The sequence below is a fragment of the Anopheles bellator genome, chromosome 2, assembly GCF_943735745.2.
Source record: "Anopheles bellator chromosome 2, idAnoBellAS_SP24_06.2, whole genome shotgun sequence".
In the NCBI taxonomy this organism is placed as follows: Eukaryota; Metazoa; Arthropoda; class Insecta; order Diptera; family Culicidae; genus Anopheles; species Anopheles bellator.
In genome coordinates, this window is record NC_071286.1 from 50,210,692 (window position 1) to 50,236,501 (window position 25,810).

Consider the following 25,810-nt stretch of genomic DNA (forward strand, 5'->3'; position numbering starts at 1 on the left):
GTTCTCCGTCACTCCGTCGTTCGAGCGTTCGCCTAATGAGAGAAAGAGTAAACAGCTTGTCCGTGGGTGTGAGCGAGACGAAATGGTGTATCGTACAGAGGAAGCGTTACCACTACTCTGCAAATGGCCTGCTGCCTTAAAGAAGCATTGGTAAGATTTCTTTTTCACAAACAAATAACAATTTATTTCTCGATAAAATATTGTAGAAAACTTTAACACGCACGAATGTTAGCAAATATGCTGTATCTGTTAGCGAATGATGCTCTTATTAGTAATATTACAATAATGCTTTATTTCTTCCTTTTCTCACTTACAGACTCTTCACGTTTGTAAAGTCTCTAAATTTTAGCAACACACTGGTCGGAAACAATATATCTTCCCCAGAGTGGCTAAAACATCATTTCGTCTCAGTAACACGTGCCACGAATATCTTCCGTCCTTCAGTGTGATGTACCCTTCGATAGATCTCTTAGAGTAACGAATTTCTAAGACGGTTTGTGAAAAAACTATCCATCCTATGTGTGAAGAGACGTATTTTTATAAAAACGAAAACGTTTTTGATATTCCGCTAAGCATTTCAGTTAACCCAACCCTCGATCTTATGGTATAGATTTAAACATATGTCATCCATACTTCTTTCTAGCAGACCCAAAAGAGTACGGTTGAAGTGTTTGTGTGCACGTATGTGGCTTCGCGTTAAAAATTGAAAGAAAAAGAAGTACCGGCAGGCAGCTGAGCGCAACTAGCCAAAACGTCTTAGTTAAACAAAACGAAGGTGTGTACACGGAGTGATAAGCAGCAGCATAGCAGCCTCGCCGTGGAAAGCGGGGAAAAGGGTCGAAAGCCTTAGAGGTAATAATTCACGTAACCGGCAGTAGTAACCAGCTCTCTACGCAGCACAACCCGGTGTGTTCTAGTCAAGAGAGAATTAAGTTGTAGTGGCCAACGCGCCCCGTATTACGCCTTCCGTGCAGCCCACAACATCTCTCCACGTCATCAGTAGCCAAAAATGATGTTGGGAGCTTCTGGAAGGCTTTAAACTTCCCTTCCTCGATACCCAAAGAAACGTTGCAGGCTGACGTTGGCCAATCGACTAGAGCCGGCAGAAGATTGTGTAGTTTATGGCGAGATTGGGAGCAGAAGGGTGATTTGGTGTGCGAGTGTGTGATGTGTGAAAGAAAACGTGTCACGACAGGCCGAGGCGGCCATTAATCTCGTGGTGCCGTCTTCTTATTGTTCTTACTCGACGCAACCCATAGGCGTTGAAAAGCGCGCGAAATCTGTAGCTGTCGATTTTAGTTTCTTTTCAAAGGTTTTTCTCGATTTTCTGCAATTCTAATCGATCTGTGTCATTAGAGCGAAATTCGCCAAGTGCGTGCTTCGTTAGCGGCTAGCGGAACGCGCGTGATCTACGAGAATGCCGCACCGGGAGTGGTGAGTAGCATAGGTGGGTGGGTGTGTCCGGGTGTGTTTGGTCTCTTGTGAGCAGTGAGTTATGCTCTATGTGTAGTTCATGCCAGGTCGAAAAGGCCTGTGCACAGCGTGGAAAAGCGTGTGGAAAAATCTATCGTGCTAAAATGCAGCTGATCCAACGTCAGCACTGAAAGGCGAAAAGTGTGTGATTCTGGCAAATTCATGATGGCCAAATGGTATTTGGCTGATTCTGGGATGTGAAGCAAAGAAGTAAAATCAGGGGAAAAGTTTGCTCGTCACCAAATACGCACGCTGGTGTTGTGACGAGCTGAGAAAGTGTCCGTCGCCAGTTTAATGCAGTGTAGTTCATACGACCGAAAGAAAAGTGTGGCGAAGCTGGTTCTTTCTTCTTCCGTCTGCTCACGCCACCGAGAAAGGCCGTCAAATTGATCAGATGATGGCAACGTGGCTGTGTGATAAAATGAAGTGGTTGAGCGGATTCATCTACGCTGGAAGGCCAAGGAGGCACGAGTCGAGAATCCTGCACTAGTAATCTTCAGCGGCAAATGCTGTGAATGAACGACAGCATTACCGGGCCGTCAGCACGAAACCGCTCCAACGCTGGAGTGGTGGAGGTGATTTAGTCGTCACCACGCTCCAGTTCCGGAAAAATCTCGACGCAGAATTTCGTGCCACGAAACAAGCTAGCCATGGTCGATCCTTCTACGATTTCACAGCCGTATTAAGAGGGTGTGTTTATGAGCGCGCGCGTGTGGCTGCTTGTGTGGTGTGTCCATGCATCCCGTATTTTTATCGCCGAGCCTGAAGAGCATAAAGAACGAGAGAAAGGGGAAATGCGACGCGCAGCCAAGACGGAGTGAACATCACAAAATCCCACGGCGTGAGAGTTTATGTGTATGTGAACGTGCGTGTGCTGCGAGCTCACGTGAGTTACGGTGTTCTAAAGAAAAGAAGCAAAGCTGCGCAAAGCGCATTCGTGATAGCAGTGGAGAAGAAAAGTCGCCTCAGATTCGATAGATTCGCACGATCGATCTATGCAAACCCGCTCATCTTTCTAAGGCACCGGGCAAAGGGGAAGAGCAAAGCCTGGCGGGGACATACACCACACATACCCACATGCACATGTGAACAAGCAATCCCGGTTGTGCGATCGAAACAGTAGCACACTCACGTCTCACGATACATTACAGCCTCCCGAAAGTCCTTTCCACACTCTTTCAAGTTCTTGAACGATCGCAGTAACGAAGCGATTAATCGAAGAAAAAAAAACCTCCTTTCGCTCCTGTGAGAACACTTCTTTCTCCCCTTTTCTCGGCCACAATCTACCATTTCAACGACCGACCTCGAGAACCTCGGCGGCGCTCCTCGCTTTCCTGCTTACTCCATACTTCTCCTATCTTTAACACCGCTCCCGGCCATGAGATCGGTTCCAAGCGGAATCCTTTGGTGAAGAGAAAAAAAAATCAAGGGGCATATTTCGAGAGAGAAAGAGAGTGCCGCTTTGGAAGAAAAGGTTTACGATCACACAACTCCGCCTTAAAATTCGCCGCCTCCATGAAGCACCAGAAGCAGGAAAATGGTACGCGAGACACGACATCTGTGGGTCGCAAATTTGCCCGAAACAGTACGGGAGGACAAAATACGGGATCATTTTAAAAGGTAAATATTGCTACTTCATTAAAACATATTGTTGATACTTTTACATTATAGTACTGCATCGTTAAATGAAAAACATGCTACCAATGTATTCCACAAGGTGACCTGCGGGAACTTCTGAAGTGTGCCCAAAGCAATAGCATGTTTTTTTTAACAGCTGTACTTTGGCTTCCAATGTTCGGTACAAGGGAAAAATCCTGCGATGCATACTCACATTCTTGCCCTGATGCAGAGGCAATCAATTTGCAGACGGTTCCAGTCGTTTACGTATTGTCTAGCAGCAGAAAATGTGTTCCGTACTTTAATCCATTCTGTACACTTATGTATGATTTGTGGAATGTTGGTAGTTGACATTATTATCATTAGAAAAGCATTTTAGCAAGAGCCTACATTCGTCTCATTGGGGCAAGTTGGGCGTTGAACAATAAATGCCGGGCGTCGATCTGGAAACAATACTGTCTTAGATTTATGAATGTTTGGGTCTTGGGAAAAAACCCGGTCGTCTTAGAAATTTTTCGATGAACGATTTGACGTACAACAGGCATTCAGCAGGAATTTCTATTCTAAATGCAACCAGGCAAACAACCCCATCCCCTGTTCCCGGTCCTTAACACTGCATACTCATCTTTAATCTTTCTTTATAAGGTGTTGCCAAGCTGGTTTGGAAATCTGCTGATGTTTTTACCCTGAACTGTAATAAAAAACTGATATCAGCATTTCTTGTGCGTTGTGTACCAAGATGTTTGGTACAACAGGGTTCCATAGTAAAGGTTCTATGGGAAAGGTTTTCTTGGTAAAAAGCTTACCAGGGTCGTTGTTTAAACACGCCACCGCAAACGCTCAGGACTTGCAAATCCGTCACCTTTCGGAGACTTTTTCCTTCGTTTCTGTACACCCAATACACAGGGGCTGCGTACTTATTTATATGGGTTTGTGCATGTTAAGTACAATCTCATTTTTCATGAACGCTGGTAGAAATGCTAGAACGCATGCACATGTCACCTCATCAGGAGTAAAAATGCACATGCTGCAATCGTATAGTTGCCACACGCGACGAACGCCTTTTTCTTGTCGGCATCAGAAACAGCCTACAGCCCTGGACTACACCGATAAAAAGGACGTTATTCATGGGTTATCAGAATGGTCGCCCATTGCTTGTCATAGTAAATAAAAGTTATCACTTTTTGCAGTACATTTCAAACACATTTTCCTCGACACATGTTGTTGGAGCGCATCTGCGAGCAGGAATTTTCAGATCATTTGTCCAGGGCCCGTGTAAAAAGAGTGCGGTCTTTCGCAATCAGTGACGACAACGAATAAGTATACCATTACTTTTTCCCCAAAGAAAATCTCTCAGACAGTGGCACAATGTTTGATTTATTGTATTAATAGTATTGAGTATGTCGCATGATTAGAGTGGTTAATAACAAATTTCAATAAATTTTCACATTTCTTCGTTTTCCAATATGACGGCTCCTGGCCCGACGAGATAGACTAGTTCCTGATCAGAGTGATTATTCAATTGTTGTAGGCATATGGGATGTCTTCTGTTACTTTGAGTAATTTAATTTCCATATGATCGGTATGAAGTATCCACCACGTCAAAAACTGTCAACTTTTATAACGTTACAAAGTGGATTGTACTAATATAGTAATAAATAAAAGTTTCAGAGATTTCGGGTGGTCTAAATATTGGACGCGTTAGCGGGACGCTCATGAAAGTATTTAAATTCTATAATTTTACTAATTTTGAACTTGAAAATCGATAAATAATTGAATGAAAAAACAACGTACACACGTAATAACGTTGGACCAATGTTTTCCGTAGGGTTAGTAGATTTTATTTGTATCAGCATCTCACTTGGCCCGTTTGTTCGCAGTTTCGCGCTTGTCGGCTGCTTTCTCGCTCTCCGTCAGTTCCTCTCTATCTTTCTTCCGTCGGTCGAGTATGCTCTCGCTTCGGTTGGTTGATTCTCTTGTTTGAACACAGCGAGCGAGCGAGCGTGTACCTCACAGCGCCTTGCCTATAAGATGAGCGAGTGTGTATGCGTGCGAGCGAGAATGAATTAGCAACAAAGTCGCTGGCTCGAGCGCAAGAGCGAGAAGAAATGCGTTACTGCGTGCAAGAGTTTGACGGAACAACATGTCTACTTCGTTGGCGCAAACAACAAAGGAGATAGAGCGAGGAAGAGCGAACGGGACCTAGAAATGAACGATTTTTTCCGCCGTATTCTCATTATTTTTCATTGCGTTTCTTTGGTTAAAAGTGTTTTTCCACGAGTTGGAACAGCAGAGCGCACCATCTGCGTGTGTGATGCTGTGCCTGCAGCCAACACGGGCGAGATAAGACGTAGCTATAACCGACTTGGCATAGCAGCAGAGTACACGGTTGTGTGTATGCGTCAGCAAGGCTGGCACTTTTGCTGTTGCAGAAAATACCACACAGAAGTGCGCTTCGTTTCGTTCCATTGTACAGCAATGAGATGTTCCGTTTCTCTCCCTCTCTGTCTGTCTTTCTGTAGACGGTCCCGACCCATATGGCAATCGGGGGTTCCAAAAGCGTAGGAAAATAGCTTCTCCGAAAGAAATGGGTACTGTTTGGCTAGCGCTGCGAGTGTTATTCCGGGCGTGTTGTGTGGTCTCCAGTGGCAACATGCAGCTCACTCGGTTTAACGAGAAACTGAAAACTTCACCAACTCTCAACCCATGCGACAAACGCCAAGTCTCTTTGGGATATGGCTGTTTTGCTCCTCCACTAGGCCAAATTCGAGCTCCTTCTTGCGAAATCGGGTGTTGCCGTGCGTGCTCCACGATGATGTGAGATTTAGCTTTTCTTGGCGACGGTCGACGACCATCTCGATCTCGTTCTCTCTCAGTCTACTTCGGGGTATGAGCATTTTTGCGAGCTATTTTCGTTGCTTTCTGCTGGCCATCGAGGGAGCTGATTCCAAACAAGAAGCTGTGGGATGTTTGGCCGCCTGTGACATCGTGTGGACGTGTGCGTGAAGCTGCGTGGTGGTATTTGTATAAAGTGTGCTGCCTGACTGAAGTAGACACAGTCCTCTCCGGTTCAATATCTCCATTTGGCGTTTCTCTCTGTCACACGCGCACGATAGGGATGCACCTGTTATTGAACCTCTGGAAAGGTTCTGTATCTAGTTTACTGTAGATTTACCTCGTCATTTAGTTGCTGAAGAACGGATTAGTATCGCTGTATAAACGTTCTTCGTTCCACATCTCTATTTACTAGTAATTTCTGACAACGGGGTTTCCACCTTTTGTTCGGAAATGGATGGCGCAATTGCTTCTTTTGAGGAGGTTGTTGAATGGTTCTAGATTGGGATCGCATTTCCTGAACATTCCCAGCATAGAGCTACCGATTATGTGTGGATGGGTTATAGACCAGTCACACATGTAGCACGCATGTTGCCGACTGCTGCTGCTGCGTTCTTGTCTTGTCCTTGCTATAATTGTTCATTTCACCAGCATTATTTTAGAACTAATCATTCTAAACGACGTCCTCGAAGGTGTTGCCTGAAATGTGTCAGCTTTTGTGGATCCAACAGCAATGGGAAGAGACACATAATGGCAATGACCCTACACTTCAGCCACCACCAAAGTTGCTTCAGATAAGTTTTTTTTGCGAAAAAATCATCCTATAAGGATGTGCGAAAACCGTATCACCAAGAGCGTTCGTTACTTGCCCTTGCGCAGCTCTGGTCTAGGATGGTCTCACAAACTTGGTCGCAAAGGCTCTTTCATCATGTATCATCATGTATCATCGATTGGAACATTTGTGAATTTCTCTTCTTGCAGAGCAAAAGGTATATAAAAATTCAATCCGATTGTTACGTTTTATTACAATTTGTTACACTGTGCGGTGTAGTGTGGTCTCATTGTTATGCACAATGCTTTAACATTGCAGCGCGCAGCTTCACTGCAAAAATGTTCCCTCTTTTCTGTCACTATCTCTAGGGCTCCAAGTATTGCTCGATGGCGGTCGTGATGTTACTCCTCCTAACTCGCTCTCCGTACCGGGTTATTTTACCATAAGCGTCAAAAGCGTACAATGACGACAAATGCAGCAATGGGGATGGCTTCTACGTATATCCCAGCAGGCAAAAAGCAAAACTGCGCTGCGTACATTGATCGAACGCACACCATCGCATTGCCCGGAAAGCCACTGTCGTTCGATGGCCTGTGGCAACGAACGAGCAGAGCCCAAGTTTCATCGCTATCGGCAGAGCACCACACACAACCACTACTACCGCAAGAGTGTACCCAGAGCGGAGAAAGAAAATCGGTTTACCGTTCGAAAAGGCGAGATGGGGCAACGGGATGTTTGTCCCGCTCTGTTCCGTGTGTCTGCCGCAGGAGACTGCAGTCAGCCAGCAGGGGTTACTTTTTTAATGTATGCCAATGAACGAGAGAGCGAGACGCTTGCCACTCGTTCGTCGATCACCTTTTTCATCTCCACCCGTTGTGTTGCGGCGGAGTTTTCAACAAAAGCGCCCGTAACGCAATGGCTGAAAATAGTGTTTTTCTTCGGTCTCTTAGAGCAAAGCCAAGCAGAGTGGAGGGTGCGAGGGGAACCCCTCCGTTTGTGGTGCCTTTTTCATAAGCGCCTGCAATGAAAAGAAGAAGCTACAAACACATGCACGCAAAAGGGTAAATTGTGGGATCACGCAAAGAGTGTGCTGCTGCAAAACGTGTGAGAGAGAGACACACTGCAGGAGAAAAGGGAGCCAGAAAGAAATGCACAGCAATCCCGGTTGTTGCCGAGTTATTCCATTTTTTTTCTTTTCGTTTCGATCCACTTTCCATGCGATTGTGTGCGTGTCTGTTACACCTTCCCGGATGCATGCTTCGTCATGTGCTTTACATCGGGGGACACGCATACAAACGAACACGAAAGTATTGGGGACGTGCGCGCGCCAGTATTCCCGTGTAACCGGCGAACGAAACTCTCCCATCGTTGCCGGGCGTAGCTTTTCGTCGTCGTCGTCTTCTTGCTCTTCTCGCGCTGTCAGACAAGCCAATATTTGCTTTACGAGACCCCTGATGATGGTAAAACGAGAAACGTTGGCAGTGGCAGCGGTGGTGGCGGGTGTAGGCGAAGGTACAAAAAGCACACAAACGTAACACTGCGTGCGGATGTGTGCTCTCGGAGCGAAAAACGATCCGAAACCGATGGATGGTCGATCGATCGGCCGACTCGCAAATAGCCCGCCGCCGCCGTCGCCGCTGCTCGACTCTACGTGCGTCATAGCCCACTCCAACAGGGCAGCGACGTAATGTCGGCGGTGCTGCGCTTCTCAGACGTTGCCGGTCTGCGCTCTTCTAACCCACACGCGAGTGTCGTGTACCGTGCGGCGCAGAGTTGCTGGTGTTGTTGCGCTGATGCGAAGGACGACGGTCGGTCGTCGGGCCGTGCCGCTCTGAGTGTGGTAGCGTCAAAACATTTCGAAACGGAAGAAAACGCGTTGGCATGAAGGGGTTTTTTGGTCTCCAAGGGGGAGGGGGGTGGCAACAGGCGCGACGTCTGGGGCGGGGAGCAGTAAAAGAAAAAGGCAAGAGTAAATAAAAGAAGACAGCCTGAAGAAACTTTAAAGGCAGTGGTGTATGCGTGTATGGGGTGACTCTCGACAGGCTTCAGTATGTGTGGCTAGAGTCTCGCCGTCGCTCTCCTTCTCGCTCACTCTCATATGCTTTTTTCTCCGCTGCCATCCATGGATCGTCGGCTCACGCGTCGCTCATTGGCATGGACAGAATCGGTCGGCTGGGTCGGTCGCACGGGGTGAAGTTATTCCACGGTTTTCACGCGAGAGCGAGCGAGAGAGTACGATCGGCGCGGCAGCGCGACCGGAGCGACGTAGAGAAACACACTATCTCACGGCCCTACCGTGGACCAATGTTTTCTGTAGGGTTAGTATATTGATTTTAATTGGACCCTGCGCCCGGGCTTGGACCCCGGCGAGCACGTTGGAGGGAAGTGAGATGCACACACACGCACACTTTCACGCTGGTGTCGGCCCCTGGACCGTTGGGTTGATGAGGGGTACGGGGAGTGGGGAGCGGGCCCAGTGGTGAAACAGCAAAGAGCAGCGCGCGCGTTAAGTGAGCGTTTGCTGTTTCTCCGATACGTTGATCCCCCGTGTTGATACGTTCGTTTCTGGGTGGCGTTGCAGCGTTCTGTGCATGTGTGTGCGGTGTGTCACACCCTATATGAGGCAGTGCCTGCAGACCTATAGAATGCGAAAGCACTTCTCTCGTAAGCCTGAGGGGACTACTCATCGTATGGTCCATCTCTTTCGGCTTCCTACAGAAAACCCTCGAGTGGAGAGTGCTCGGGGCTCTGCTGTTTACTTCATGCCTTTGTGAAACACTTGGCACGGGGCTGTAACGTCGTAGAAACGGCAAAAGCGGCGCGGGAGCAATAGTAACTGCCAACGGTGACGACGACGAAGCTTCTTCGATTGTTTCTCGGCGAATGCGTACGTTCACCGTTCCAATGGTCGACGGTCGGGTCCCATGATGTGATGGAAGAGAGCACCTCATTGTTTGCGTCGTCTTCGCACTTATTCTACGCCACCTTTTCGAACAAGACTCGGCCATCCTCTTCCCGGCGATGAAAGAGAGAAAGAGAGAGAGATCGTTCATATTCTCCCGTCATTATCTGGCGATACATTGATCTCTGTTTCACCAACACATTTCCTGTTTCGCTTTTGCCCGTTACGTAGGTACTCTGCTCGATTCTGGTAACACTTTACGATGACGAGATGGATTGTGAGACCCACCAACAACAACACACATCATCCGACCGACTGGTGTGGTTCTTCGTTTTGCTGGCATTCTGGACCGGAAGAACCAACGTTTCGTCTCTTCGACACTTTGTGTCGTAATTTCATACAGCACACCGAATATTGTGCCTTCGCAACAACGGGCATCGTTTGGTTCAGGGACATGTGTGTTGGTTGGGTACATGTTCAACAGTCTTTTCGTTGTTTTAGTACGATTTCAGCAATACTCGTTCTAAAAAGTTTTTTCTTCCTATTTTGTAGCGCGTAATGTTGTGTAACCATACCTGTCTTCGTTATTAAGTTCGGATTGACTGACCGTTTTACTTTATACCAAATACTTCGTAGATTTTCCCTTTTCAACCAAGGCGAAAATGCGAATGTAGGGGATTCGGGATTCTGTTAGACGTGCGATGTAAAGTGGCGAACGTACGTCCCCTATGTTGGCACTGTAAGGTTTCTTTCTTGTGGACATATGGTCCTACCCTACAATTGCGTCTCGCTGGAGCTCTGAAGGAGTTCGTATTCACTCACGACTACTGATATCACTAGTTCAAAGCTGACGACGACGATGACGACGAAATGGCACTATGGTTCGTATTTTAAGTTATCAGCAATGGCTAATTAAAACAGACTATGGCGATGAACATTTGTTGGGGTCGCGTTGCGTTTATCCGGTTGTGTTGTTACGGCGCGACATTGGAACGTACACCGCGTTGGCTTACGCTATTCTTGCCTTGCTACGGCAAAATCAAGGACAGAGTGCCCATAGGAAGGTGACGCCTGTTCGTCGGAGACTGACTGCATGCGGAGTTATGCAGGGGTGATACGCATCAGTGCAACCGACATCCGGCCTGCCTGAGACGAACTGGAGATACAGTATATTCGAGAAGGAAAACCGTGATTCCGGGCGCTACTTGCCAGCTGGGTGAACAGAAGAGCTCTTTGAATAGTAACTGGAATTTTACAAGGAGCGAACAGAAAATCTATTAGACGTATCGATCCATTATCATATAGCCGTTACAAATTTTACTGCAGGATGTGTTAAGCATGGTACACTTTAACGTGTTATTAATCAAAGCCATCTGGTGGTTTGCCAAAAGCCCAACTTTAGATTCAAGCTAAGATGAGTGACTCAACAACTCTCGCAAACCAGAATCAGTCTGGCGTTTACTGAGCCACCGGTTCCAGTATTAGGTCAAGCTGTGCGAACAAGTTTTAAAAACTGGTCTCTCTGGTCCCTTAGCGGGAGCTCCTACAAGCCGCCGCAATACTGTGTTGTGGGCTGTGTCGTTACAACTACTTCTGCTTTTGCCGCAAACTGTCTGTATGGCGCCACTTGCCACCTACACTAGAGTAGCTGCAGGTTGTGTGAACGTTTTTTAGAGACAGGTTGAAGATTTATTTCATATCATTTTGTGGGACCATTATGCCAGATGGTCGGATTTAGCGTGCGTTATAATACGATCTGTAATGTAATTGTTTGTTGATTCCCAGTTTAAAATAATTCGTGTGGTTTTTCGTGTCTCCATTAAAAGATTACTCATAGAGAAAATCAATTCATTTTCATAGTATGCTCTGTCCCGCTATGAGTTTATGTGATTTATTGCAACTGTATTGGAGACGAGATGCACGTGTGTTGATATTTGTATGGATGTGTATGTTATAAACTCGGTTTGACTGTCGTCATAAATTCTTTTCTCTAGTAATTGCAAGCCGATATTTGCTAATATTTTATGGATCTTTGCGAAATACCTGACTTTTGTTGAACTTCCTACACAAAGACCACTCACACGTGCGCGTGCGTTGGGCTTTCGAGGGCTCACGTTAAAAAATGGGCAGATGGCAGGTTAAATCAAGTTTCGTTGACAACCTCTGCCTCCCACTGGCTTTGTACTCGTCGTTCAGCCTGATTCATCAGAACTGGATACTTTTCTGCTTCTTATAATTCTTGGAAGCTTAGGCTAGTCCAATGATATTGACTAAAGAAGTTGGTAGTCGTATGGGGCCAAATTTGGTACGAATAACATAGCGAAGGTATTTTCGCGGTGGGTTCACGGTGCAGCCGTGTGAAAAGAATCGTTAAACATTCCACAATAAAAAGCGCTTTCAGTTTTTCATTTAAAACTTTAAGTCCGAATTATTCTGCTCGTGAAGTTGTTACTGTGAAATAGACAACTCCAACGCCTGAACCTGCGCGTTAATTTATTTTTCCTCATTTTGAGACTGTTTAATCATGGTCCCGTGTTAGAAAACAGCATTGGTAATACGGTATGTGGGGAATACAATTCAAATTCTTAAAAGAATCGCAGGATTATTGTAACGTACAATTTCCAAACAGAAGATCATCACTCCAGGTGCTGTCGCCGCCTAGTCCTATTCCCTCCCGTGGCTTACTGGTGCTAGTGAGTGCAAATGTTCCAAACAGCGAGTTATATTGTTCAGTGCGATATTTCGCTCTCTTGTGTATTTGTGACAAACCATATTTTTAACACTTTAGAATGCTTAGTGCATTAAAACCTTTTCAAAATAAAAATAAATGACTCGATCGATGGACCGCTTTTGAGAATGTGTTTGTTACGTTTAAATTGTGATGAACTGTATAAAATTTAGCCTTATGCAAAAGTTATGAGTGAGTTTTGTGACCGTAAAAGCATTGAATGTAACTTGTAGAAGTATTGTAGTTTACTGTATCAGTACTTTTAAATTTAAAATTTTTATGGCGTGTGGGATTTGTGGTGTGTGGAATGCAATGAATCTTGAAATAATAATTGCATATCTTTAACGATTAGTACCCCTCAGTTTGCCTCATTCCTATTGTTCTGTTCATCCTGTCCGCTACACCCCGATCGTTTTTTATTCGACTATCGGAACGGTAGTGTGCCCGCCTGACGGGTCTGGCTAGAAATGCGGAATTGAAAGACACAATACAATTATATACATTCCATCAACAATGTACGCGATCTGCTCGTTATTTGGTGAGTGTGTTGCGTGTGGCGGTGGTTTTTTGATAGGTTGGGAAAGTACGCATCTGATCGGGTGTGTGTGTTTGGCTTTAATTGAATAACTAGAGACCGAAGGGTCGTGGAAGAAGGTTATCGTGACGACGTAAGGCATATAACGACGAGCTCGTGTACGAGAATTGTTCTCGCTGTTTCTATCAGTGTCGATCGTTGTAGACAGCGATTCTAGGTGGTTACGTTCACATTGTTACAGTCGAGCAATGTGCAAGCGAGACTCTCGACAATGACTGCCAGGTATTTAAAAAATCTCATTGGTTGTCTGTTTTGCAAATTAGTTACTGGGAACTAGAGTAGTGTGGTAGTGGGTATTATGGGGAACGTAAGTTCGATTCTTGGCAGTGCGAACACTAGGTAAAATTGGAAATTTTAGAGATTTGCTCTTTCTAAAAGAAAAAAAAGGAAAAGGAAGTTCTACCCAAAACAAGGCCGGTACAAAACTGGCCACGTCCACCAATCTAACTTACTAACTTAGGAATCTAACTTACAACTGCATCCATGCGTGAATATTAGTTGTTTTTCGCTTTTTACCGCTGCTGTGTTTCGCAAAGGAACATGCATGATCGATAATTAGCGCATTGTATTGATTGATTGAACAATTGTCTTTGCCATCACGAACACAACTGTATCACGATGACTGTCAGCATCGAGTCTGTATAAAAAAAGTACCAAATAGCCAAATGCAGTTGTTTAAATTCGTTTAGTTATCGTCCGAACTTTATGTAGGCGTGATGTGGCTACTAGTGACTTCAATTTTTTGTGTCTGTATGTGTATGTTTCCTACCTATCCATTGTAATACAGTAACCATTTGGTCACCTTACACTTGCTCTGTTGGATGACGTCACGCTGTGATGCCTTGTGGATGGAATCCTCATTTCTAATTCTTAAACAAATTATTACTTGTCGAAGGCTTACCAGAGAAACCAACAAGTAGGATTTCATTTACCGTCAGAAACACATTACCATTTGTTAACAACATTTTAAGACAGATCTGTTATCGCTTGGCTGAGAATGCTTTTGTTTAAGAAAGATGTACATTAGCGAAGTATGTGAGGAAATAAGCCGTCTTTGGTCGTGTTTCTCCTTAAAAGGCGAACCCGCACACCACACCGGATTTGTTGAGCCCGACAGTTGAGTAATCGCGTTATCGATTGCCTGATAATCTGGACAAATAATACGGTAACGTCTCTCGAATATAGTCGGATGCAACAAACGCTCATAGAATGATTGGTACGTTGCGTATAGGGTGTTACCTACTCCTGTCCACTCAAAACACACGTGTGGAAAATTTGTCTCAACTGAAGGTTCCCATCAACCTCGGTTCCTACAACTACCGATTTTGAAGTTTCTTTAAAATAGCGACCGTTGTAAAATAAATTTTCAAACAAAAAAACAATTAACAATTAACAATATATATTAACAATTGCGACAGCAGAACAGAACAGACAGAACAGTGACACAGTTTGCCAAAAATCAATGTTCGTTTCGCGATTGGTTACAACGAACGACAATACTGTAGATGAAATCTCTGTTTGTTTTCCATTTGCCGAACACTATTTTCCGAAGGTGTTGGATCCTCTCCCCTGTGTTATAGATCGGTGGATCGCTTCTGCATGTCTTGTGGTGCAAGAACGCACGATATGGTAACAGTTGACCTGACAGATAGAGTACGTCGAATGTGAGAGCCTGAGTTAGTCTGAATGTCAGTGAACTCGTTTAGTTGTAGATTAGTCATAATTGCTGTAAAATAATGTACAAAAAAATTATATGTACTTTTATGCTAGGGCCAACATAATTTTTTTCCTTGATGCGTTCAAATGACAAAAAATCCTTTTTTCCTTACACCTTTGACACCGACACCTTGACTATGTGCTATCGCCCAAGTGTTTTTGTGAAGGTCACTTGTTTTTAGTCATAAAAATATGACGTTAGTTTCGTACGCGCACTTTTTACTGAAGGGTCTTCTCTAAAGTAGCGGTCCGTTAGTAAATCAGAAGCACAGTTTGGAATGATTTTATGTTTACTATGAGATGCAAATATCCAAATGCCCGAAATTGTTTTACTTTGAGCTTATAACTATTTATTGTATTGTCGTTTAGAAGCTGTCTGCAAGTGGCAAGTTAACGTTAACTGTAAGTCACTCTCTATCAGTCATACAGAACCAGACGGGCCGTTCTTCCGCCACTTTCGATGCGCCAAATCCATGATTAGATTCGCTGCTCCGACGTTGACGGTTCGCTCTCTTCCGCTCGCTGGGTTTGGGCGCCTGTCAGTGGGCGCCTAAGCAATGGTTGCTCTCCCCGTAGGTGCTCCTGCCAGTGCCGTTTGTCCTGCTTCGCCATCGACTATGTTCGGTTATGGCTTTGCCGGCCACGGTCTCCACTGCTCGCCTCTGCTTCCCACGCCATGTCTGTTGGAGCTGTAACGTCAAGGCTCACCATGTCCGGAGAATACGCTCCAAACTCTTTATGCTCGCTCAAGGCTTGTTCCGCAGCAGCTTGTTTGTCATATTATTCGATGTAAGTTCCACTCACGCTGGAACCGTGGCAATGGAACATGACGTGTCCGCAAACTCCGTGGCCCCAGGGCAGCAGGTACGGTCAGGAGACGGGTTACAGGTGGAAGTCCACGTGTCCATGCTGACCCCTCGTGCAATATTTGCAACAACACGGCGAGCCCACTGCTGGTATCGACTGTGTCATGATCGATGATTACGTTCCGAAGGCTTGGTTCTAGGATGAAGCTTTGCGGATCACCTGCTGTAACGTCGTCATGGATCTCCAGCGTCTTTGGTTGGTTTCTTACAGCTGCAAACACCCGGAACAGGAGCTGCTGAGCATCCGCAGCAGCTGTCTAGGAGAGAGCACGCGACGGGATTGCTCTGTTTGTTATCCTCTAAGCGGTCGTTGTACCTACAGGGCAAGGATGCGATTTCCGTTGTTCACCAGTAGACGGGACGCTTGCCCTGACCTGGTCCCGTCCCCGGTTTCGTCAGAGGCTCTCTCCAGTAGCCCAGTGGCTTACGACATGTTGATTGCTTTGAATATTATACGATTATTTTGTGATGTAACGAAAGGACATGGGTTATGGATGTTTCACAACAAACAGAATCAAATTACGTGTTTTTAAATTGAAGCCATGGTAATAGATACCTCGGCGAAGGTGCTAAATCTGTTATCCCTGCTCTCGAATCCTCGAATCATTTAGATCCTATTCGAGTGTTTTTTACTGTTATATTTTTGGCAATGATGGCTTGAATTAATAGCCCCACTTGCACACTACACAAGTTTTTAATGTTAGCCGATCCGATAGATGTAGTCCAAATCGTCATGATTTTTAATCGTGACCAAGTTTCCGGAGTTTTTGTCACATATTTTACAGTTTTGTGTTGTGCTTAAACAAAATATAAAGTTGTTGACAAAATTTCTATATCCAAACGTTTTTCTTCTTTCAAGCGTTATTGTTTTGTCCTTTTGCGCTTTACGAGCAAGTCGGGATGACCTCATTCAAAACACTCCAAACAACTTTTCACAAAACGAACTCATGTTCGGTTTTGGACAAAGGAAATGCTTTCTCAATCTTTCGATTCCAGAAGACCGCTTTACTGTGTCGTACTTTCTATCTTTGCATATGTCGTCTTGTTTTTTGTGTGTTGATTTTGGTGACCGCCTCATATGCCTTTGGATTGTCGTTCTGCTTTCCTAGCAAATTTAAGGTTATGAGCACAACTGCCACACGCACACATAGTTACAAATCCCCTCAGATGTTTGAATTTTCGTTTGTTGCCAAAAACAAACCAACCCAATGTTGCTACTGTTTTCTACGCACTCCTTTTCCCCCTCGAGGTGTGCATGTTATGCGGTGAGTTCAGTGAACTTCAGCCACTACCGGCTGCTAGTCTCTCTGTCTTACTTTCTTCACTGGTGGCGCCCGCCATTTATGCAACTTGCTCTCAGCAGCAGCACACAGCCCACAACAATAACCCCTTTCGTCACTGCTCTAGATCATAATCGAAAACCCCAATAAAATGCTGTAGCCCGCATCTCCTCCTTTTGTCGGCGGCCGAACAGGTGAAGGTGCGTTTATTTGTTAGTGGTATTCGTGTTCGGTGCACCTTTTGATGTGTTCTTCATCCAGTGGCCATTGCTATCTTTTAGCACCCGGAGACGGCTCAGTGCCAAAACGGTTTGAAACACATTGGTGTTTGGTTTTCCCCCTGCTTTCTCTATCTCTCGCACTATCTCTTTTTCGTTTTTCTCGTTTCGGCCAGTGTCATCCACCGGCATGTTCCGTTATCAGGAACGAACACTAACACTACTATACTTTCTTCTTCGGATGCCGGACGATCGTTCATTGGCGGATTATGGTCAAACTCCGTCCTGCGATGCTGTTTCTTTCTTCTGCCTAAACCTAAACCAACTGATCTCTGCTTTAACGTTTCGCAGAGGATCTCAAAACAATCCAAAATGGCTACGCACTGTTAAAAGCCAAGCTTATATTTTAGCGGTGAACGAATGATTGTAGCAAGTTTTCACGGCTTAGAAGTAGTGGAGTAATAAAAAGCAAAATTTATGTTGCGCATTCAAGCGATCGGTTGTGATGGTTTCATTGTAGTTTATTTGAGCTATTGGTAGACGAAAAGGGGCTAATTCTCAACTGTGAGCAATCGTGTGTAGCTTAAGAATACCTTCCTTTTGGTTCCTTCCGTCTCTTATGCTATTACCACTTCTTTCTTTCCCTCCCACCGTTTATTAGCATAATAATAAAACAGTGGTACCTCTCGAGACACGGCGTCTTGTCGTTAGTGCACGCCGTCATCATCGCCTCCCTGCGGTCAGGTCAATGAACTTTTCCATGAGCTTTCGAATGATTTTTTGCTGTCACTCTGCTGCTTCTTGTGTGTGTTAGTGTCTTTTCATTCGAGGAAAGATCATTGTGGATCGTTGTGTTTTCTTCTTCGTTTGCCTCCGCTTCGTCCGTGCCGCGTTGCTTTCTTTTGCACCCTACTTTTTCTTTTGTTTTCTTTCAACAAACACAAACATACGCACTTGCTTCTCTTCTATACGTTACCACCGAATGATCGTGTACCAGATCGTCATGTGTGCCACTTAGCGGTCCATTTTTGCGTCATTTTTGTTTGTACATGTGTGCGTTCGTTCATTCACTCAACCATCCCCCCCTAGTCATATCATACGTTTCTTCTCGTATTGTGTATGGCTGTGTGTGTTTCTTAGGTTTTCGGTTCGTAAATATATATGGCACAAAAGAAAGCAATAGACATTATTTAGACGTATGATCCTATGGGCCGAGAATAATGGATTTCGTGAGAGTTGAGACAGTGCGTCGATGGCGCAGTGGAAGAGGTTCGTTCATCATGCTCGTGGACTTGCACTATTTTGAGACTGATATTGGTCGGTTTTGTGGTAGTCATCTCTAATTCTCCATATATAACATGTTACTGTTTGCACAATGCAAACAATTGTATATAAACCAATCGAGGCAATTGGGTCTTCTTCCCATGACGCAACTGAACAATTCCACGGGCTATAAGCGACTGCATTAAAGTCTTGTGTCTATGAGACTACCACCACCACTGTTGGGCTACAACATACAGGCCAGAAGGTAACCTAGTCGTGGTCTCTTGGTTCGTTAAAGTCGCATTAAGAACGTAAACAATACAGCATCACATAACTACCCACAGTCTTTGGCATGTAGTTGTGTACGCGATGGGCGAAGGCAGGATGGATTCGAACTGACGTCTTGCGCATTGCAACCGATTTATCAGTACAGCAACGCTGCCGGATGATCTACGGACGAGCCACGATCGATCCGTTGCTTATTCTCAGGTTTGTTTGGTTCACATTAAATCTTTATTGAAGAGACACACGACAACAAAGCGGAGACAGTACCGGTCTATTTTTTCATTGGCTATAGAGGTTCATGTTTGTTCCACGGCAGACGTTGTTGGTAACGACCTACTTTCTTTTACTGTTTAGCCCTCGCTGGTTTCTCACTGTTGGCTGTCTGGCTGCGTTGTGCAGAGGAAGCAAAATGAGGAGAAAACAAATAGGGCTGATGAGTGATGTGTAAAGTACGAGTTCATCATATAAAAGTCGAGACGATGCTCAAGAGTACTATATGCTATTGTCTACTAATGTATTGATGTAATTAAAAGTGTAAAATACTATGCAGCATGTCAACACGCGGTCCACAGTACAGTAGCAGCCCTCTATCCCATATACTCCCTGTCATTGTTTGTAGGGCTGCTAATGGTGCGAGCATGAATTTGGTCATCTATCTACTGATCGGGAATGTCCGCATCCTTTGGTACGTCCGATGCACATCGGAGAGTCTTCGCCTTACAATGTCTATGCCCTCAGAATACGCCTTCAGCGTACGAATCCTCAGAATGGATCTAGATGGTCTCTATTCCTGAGTCCCGGAGCGAAGGGATTAGGCAGCTTGCCAGCCTCCTTCATCTGGCTTGTGACATTGGTCCTGGTCATTCTAAATTGTGGAGCAAATTTGCCGGTTATTTCGATACTAGTCATGGTCCCATGGTTCCATGGTGCTCTTACGAAACTCAATCATCTTTTCAAGAAACTACCGAAAGGTGCAAATTTGATCAGCGTTAGAATTTCCTGCACGAAAGAACGTGGGAGAAGCTCTTGTAGGCAGTACTCATCACTGTTATACCCCTATAGTTATCGCAAACTAGCCTACCTCTTGTTTTGTGCTTAGGGGAGAGTAGGTGATGCCGAGATTCCAGTCATAAGGTGTCATTTTCTTACTGTTTTATCAACGGATGTCTCTTTGGGGTTCTTCAATGCTCAGTGGCAGTAGCAGATTTATATCTGACTCTGGATCCTCCAGCTGTTCGATAATTTGGTCCTTGATTAGGTCATCAAAAAAGGGGCCCCTTTGCTTTGTGCTTGGTGGTCAGATTTCCTACCTTGTCCCGGTAGTCAGTGACTTTAGTTATGAAATCGGTTTGTACACAATTACAGAGCAAACTTTTATTGATATCATCCAAAAATGATTGATTTATGAATCACACAAGAGTTAATAGAATGGTAAACATTCACCAAAACTTGTTGTCTTTGTAGATCAAAACATTGTTTCGTTTGTTCACCAAATTGTGGATTTTTTCAACTTTTTGTAGCAAATCTTTATTTCCGATTACAGTGTTGTATCGTTGAGGCATTGGCTAAATCATGTTGTAGCGAATACTTTCATGATCAATTTTGTGGGATACGATCTTCCACTGATTCATAAAGTAAATTCGATAAAGTTTAGAATCCGGAAATTGAGGTTGATTCTTCTTATTCGGCAACAACCGCTAAGGCCTGCACCAGAAACCATGTTAATCTCTGATGCTTTCTGTAACGGTTTATTTTTACGGGCGAGGTTGTTAGTCCAGCGCCAACCCCTGTCACGCCAGTATCGGGAATCGAAACCATGGACGGCTAAGTGGCAATCGATCCCGGGATTCGAAATCAGGCCTGCTGCGTGTCAACAACGAGCGTTATCGACTGCTGCAACAATGGTGGGTAGTTGCCTGCCTTTCGTTAATGAACCTGAAGACGATGATCGTCGCCGGCTTCAGCTTCGAATTCTTTTGGGGGTTATCTCAAAGTAGCTTCCCAAAGTGCGTTCGTTTCCACAGCCTAGATTCTTCATAGTTGTAATAGTTATCCTTATTCGTTGCTTGAGCAGATTGCCGTTAGTCCTGGTGGCTGTGTCTCTTTCTACTTTCTGTATTTATTGGATAATTTTGCTGGGCGAAGTTATTGCCGGCACACCAAATGCTCTTTCAAGCTGAAGGATCGTCGCAATAGTAATCTTAGAGGTACTTCCTTCATTACCCCAAAATGATTGCGCCAAGCGGGCGGTCTAGCTTGTCTCCTTTTCAACATGGCGCTGAAGCAGTCCATCCGAGACTATGGAGTGGAGACCTCATGTACTATGGGTGTTATAATGGCCCATTATGGATGACGTAGAAATTGTAGGGCTCACCGACATAAGAATTGAACAAGCTGCGGACAATCTAAATCTGCAGTGAGATGAGAACAAGAGAAATTGTAGTATTCTGAGATATATTGAAAGGTGTTTTTTAAATTGTTCGTTATTTGTTTTATTTTTTGAGTATATTGCGGTTTATTTTAGATTTTTTTATTTTTTCGCGATCTTGGAAGAATTTGAAATGGTTAACCAAGACCACCTCGGTTTCGTGCTCAGTAACCGAGAGCGTAGCTCTTTCATCAACGCTTCAATTGCTTCGATGGACCGCTCCGTGTTGACTTCCACCTCTCTCAAGGGTTAGTGACAGATCATCATCCATCCGAATCGAGTCAATGGTAGTTTCCCTTCGAAATTCAAACTCCCTTTGCGAGAATCTGTTCGCCCTCAGTAGATTCGGTTAGTCTATTTTTTGGATCAACTGATTCACGAGTTTGGCTAGGACGTCCAGGAGACCGACGGGTCTGTAGGACTGGGCGCTCCCTCGAGTTTTTAATTGTGATCTCCGTACACCACTAGCAACCACGAGGCCGGCTGCGTCCTGAAGCCACCCTTCTTCTGGGCATCGTGACGTTGTCTGCCTTCACCATCGCTACCTCTTGATGTTGTGGCATTCCCCGTTTTCATAACGCAGATCCCAAGTAAACGTTTTCTTGTCGCAGCTGGTGTTTTTCCACTGCCGCCTGCCCCGCGACTACGTCCAGGGAGGGAAGCGACAAATGCCGCATTTGACGATGGACCTTGGCTGGATCAGGATAACACCACAGCTTGGAATGGAAAGTTTTTCAAACGGAATCCATTGCATCACCTCATTTAGGATTGCTCCTATGAAAACGAATACATAACGCACGCACGTGGCTTCATTAACTTTACACACGCACACGCAAGTGATGCACACAAACAAGCAGGGAGAAACTATCAGCAGAAACTTTGGAAAAGATACCATCAAAATAAAATGTCGATCGTATCTTCGTACGGATTCCCGCCTTTTGTACAATGCATCGATTGAACAAGGAGGAGAAGGCATTCATCGATCTCATTTGTTGTGTTTGATCAGAGTTGGGTTCATTGTTCATGTTCAATTGCAATTTTTTCACATTCATTTTCACATCACTTGTTAAAGCATAATGAGACCTAATACGTAGAATTGTACCGAAGCGATAATATTTGCTTTCCCGTCATTAGTAAGGAACAAATATAAACAAAAAACCTTGAATTTAAATGTTTTAACCAAATTCACGGTGAAAGTTCAATCAAAACTATGTCCAAACCGTAAACTATTTATCACGAAAAGGAATTATTTCTATATTGTCATCACACAACTTCTATTACACTCGTTCACAACCTATTCCTTCCAAAATTTTCTACACATTATCATCAGTCACTTCTTTGTACGTACAATCCCAAATTTTTGACCACATGTTTCCCATCATTTACTTTTCCTATTGATTTTCTATGGTTTTGCTTCATTTAGGAGCCGAATGTTACAGCGATTACAGCCCAAAGTCTCTATACAAAAAAAAAAGGTTTTGCTTCACGATGGCCCAATATCTTGCGGGCGGACGACGTTCTGAGGTGCATGTTCTAATTGCAATCTTTCCATGCAATGCTCTCTTGCAAAACAGTTTTATTTAATTTTGTCATTTAGCAAACGTTAAATTGCGATAATTGATATGTTGTTCTAATACAGTTCAATGGTACGCTTGTAAAGTTTTTCAGAATATTTTTATTTCCATCAAATCCATATTTGGTTTTTGTGATGAATGTCGTATGAAGGGAGAAATGATTATTATTCGCCTTAGGTAGTGAATCTAGGCGTGTTTTGTGATAATATTGATAATATTGTCTTCTACATTGGATACCGTACCACAGCAAAAAGAATCGCCAACTAAACGGTATCCTCAATCACGGAAAAGAAAACTTACTGCGATGAATGGGGTAAAAAGAACGTAACTGAACAAAGCTCCAACAATGTCGGGCTTCTTTTATTTTACTTTCCTCAAATGTTGGCGCATACGATGGTAATTGAGGTTAGTTTTTAAACGACTTAAAACCCAAGGAAACCTGTAAACTTATTAGCAAGTGTGTGCTTATTAGCAAGCATTGGTGTCTGTTAGTTTTTCCACGTCGGTCGTCTAGTTGCGCAAACTCCTCAGTCTGCTGGAGTTGGGAACGAAGAAAAACATATCTCACCGCATACCGCGCAACGCGTGCGGGTCGGTTAACACAGCTATCCTCCTCTTTCGCGCAGGGAATATTATTTATCACGAGCCAAGAAACGATGTTTCTAGGCTATCTAACACAAAGGCACAGTATCCTTCCCGTTGTCTTCATCAGGCTGTTGTTGGCCGATTCAGAAATGAAAAATTTGCTCCCAATTTGAGTGTGGACTAACGGACCTAAGCGAACGTCTCAAGAGACTTTCATACATTGCGGCATACACTATCTGTTTAATTCTCAATCACACTACACCTACACCCATGATCACAACTGAATGTGGTGCATGTGACAAAAGATTTGCTTTCCTAAAGACCAAATTAGTTTTTGTAAATCTTTGCTCATTTGATCATTTATTTGACTGAAGCATAACTATACGTTTTTATTTCAGCTCTTAATTAACGTACTGTTTTACTATTTTTCTTACTAATCTTATTTATTGCTTATCGTTCCAGGTAAATACGTTCTACGATTCATAGTGATGTGCTGCTGTAAGTAAGAATGCTGTCTAATACATATTTGGAGATTATCTAAAATAACGTTTGCTATAGCTCATAATGTATTTTTTAACTGTTGCGCCATTTAAAGCATATAGCTCGCAAAGCTTAAAATCGTATCTTTAAACACGCAATTGGAGTGGAAACTACAACAAAGGACTCTCCTATAAGAAGATTTTAAAACATCACAAATTGCTTTTGCATATCATTGTGTAAAGATTCTTTATGGCATGGCCCACATAGAATCGGGAACAATTGTATGATTTCTAGCAGCGCCTCTGGTGGTCGGATTTCCAATGTTTTGATAGTTATGTTTATGTCTTAAGTAAACATACGACTTTCAGTGCTGAAAGTTTAATCTTGGTACGCGGAGTTTATAGAATGTTATGCTTAATAGAACTCGAAAGTAGGAAAATAATTCTGCACACTCACGTTGAGAGAACCCCACGTGGTCTGCTTTAAAAATCTCAGAAAAACAAAAAATCGCAAAATCAACTTTATATGCTATACTTTATCGTTTCTGCGAACCCAATACCGTAAATCGAAAGATTCGAAAGACGTCGTAGTAAAACATATGACCGGTAGCTGAACTGGAAGGTTTTCAGATCAATCAAGGCAAATCCTGGACTTTCGGTTCGGAGTGTTGCAAAAAAATATGGTACCAGCAGAAGTACTGTCCAGAGGGGCCTGTCTACGAAGAAGCTACTGTTTTTTTCCTTGCATGTAAGCATTCAAATAGGACACTTAAGCAAAACCTAGTCGTTAAAACACGCACTGGAAAGTTGTACGAGAAAGTTCTGACGAGGTAAAAAGGATGCTTGGAAGAAGAACAGAAGAACAGGTGTTGTGTTCCATCAACGCCACAAACGTCTATAGTGTCTCGCCAAATTTTCCGGGACCTTGGTTGGGAAGCTTTAATGCATCTGCCGTATAGTCCGTACCTTACACCAAGCGAATATAACCTGAGTAATAAGAAATTGAGATCAAAAGAAGACTGTGAAAATATATTGCTAGAGGTTTTCGCCAATAATGAGCAAGACTTCTATAAGAGAAGCATTATGACGCTCCCTTTAAAATGGGAACAAATTACTCCACAAAACAACAATATAATCATATTAGATAGTGTACAACGTGTAAAGAATAGTTCAATTTTTGGAAATACAAGAATGTAAAGGAGCTATTGGAGACTCCTTTCCTAGCACATGAACAAGTAACAGAAAGCCCTATGGTATATGGTGTATCCCGTACGATGTGCTGTGCAGTTCCTAGGTGTTGAGTCCGACCATTTCTTCATGGTCGGCTGTCATTTAAATCGACTGATGAAAAACTATACATTCGGTCACTTTCTTCTAGATACGCCGTTCTTCTAGATAGACCTTTTTGATCTTGTACCAATAAAACGGTCGGAGAAATCGTCTACGTTGGGGCATTGACTTTTTTTTGTCGTCCAACGGGTAATGGTTGTCTTATGGTCAATGGTTGACGTAATGGTATGAGTGCCAAGAAAATCAAAAAATTGTACTCCGTGCCAATCGGTAGACATCCTTGATGATAGTAGCAATATCACCACTATCGAACATCATCATCACAAGCGCTACTTCGAACTTTTTCGGGATCTTTTTTTGTAGGCCTTCATTGATAGAGTAGTGTTTCAAGTAACATAGCGTTACTGTAAGCAACAGAGAATAATATTGTCCCTGTTGCAGATCAAAACCGCTCGACGATTGTAATTGCCGGATAAGATTTTTTTGTAATATTTGTGAGTTTATCCAATGAGTCTGTTTTCGACGACAGCCCTTTGATGGCATGTGTCGAAATTCGTAAAGGATAGTGACTTACCGAAAAATTGCATTTAATACCAGATATTGCTCTGCCACTGTACTTTGACAAAGTGCGGTTCGCGTTGGGCTACACTAAAGTATTCTTCCAACGCTCGCGGTTGAGCGCCTTCGTCCACTAGTCTGTTATCCCGGCCGCTCTAGCATCGCCGAGTCGATGCTATTCGTGGTTTGCGTTTCTATGGACTATTCGTGTGACACAAATCCCCAACCTAGGTCAACTATGTGTCTATCATAATGCCAAGATATCTTCCGGCTGAACTCAAGGCTAATGAGAATCGACAAGAGGAGTAAAACGAAGGTATACCCCACCACCGATGTGGCTCTATTT

General features: G+C 43.9%; 1 protein-coding gene across 1 annotated transcript in view; it reads left to right on the top strand.

Moving 5' to 3' along the window:
* The first annotated feature begins 3,010 nt into the window (after window positions 1–3,010).
* The window catches only part of LOC131207666 (protein split ends), a 59,973-nt gene continuing 37,173 nt past the window's right edge, over window positions 3,011–25,810 (top strand). Inside the window, exon 1 of the mRNA XM_058200288.1 lies at window positions 3,011–3,093. Within this exon, the coding sequence (XP_058056271.1) occupies window positions 3,011–3,093 (83 nt within the window). The remainder of the gene's footprint in view (window positions 3,094–25,810) is intronic.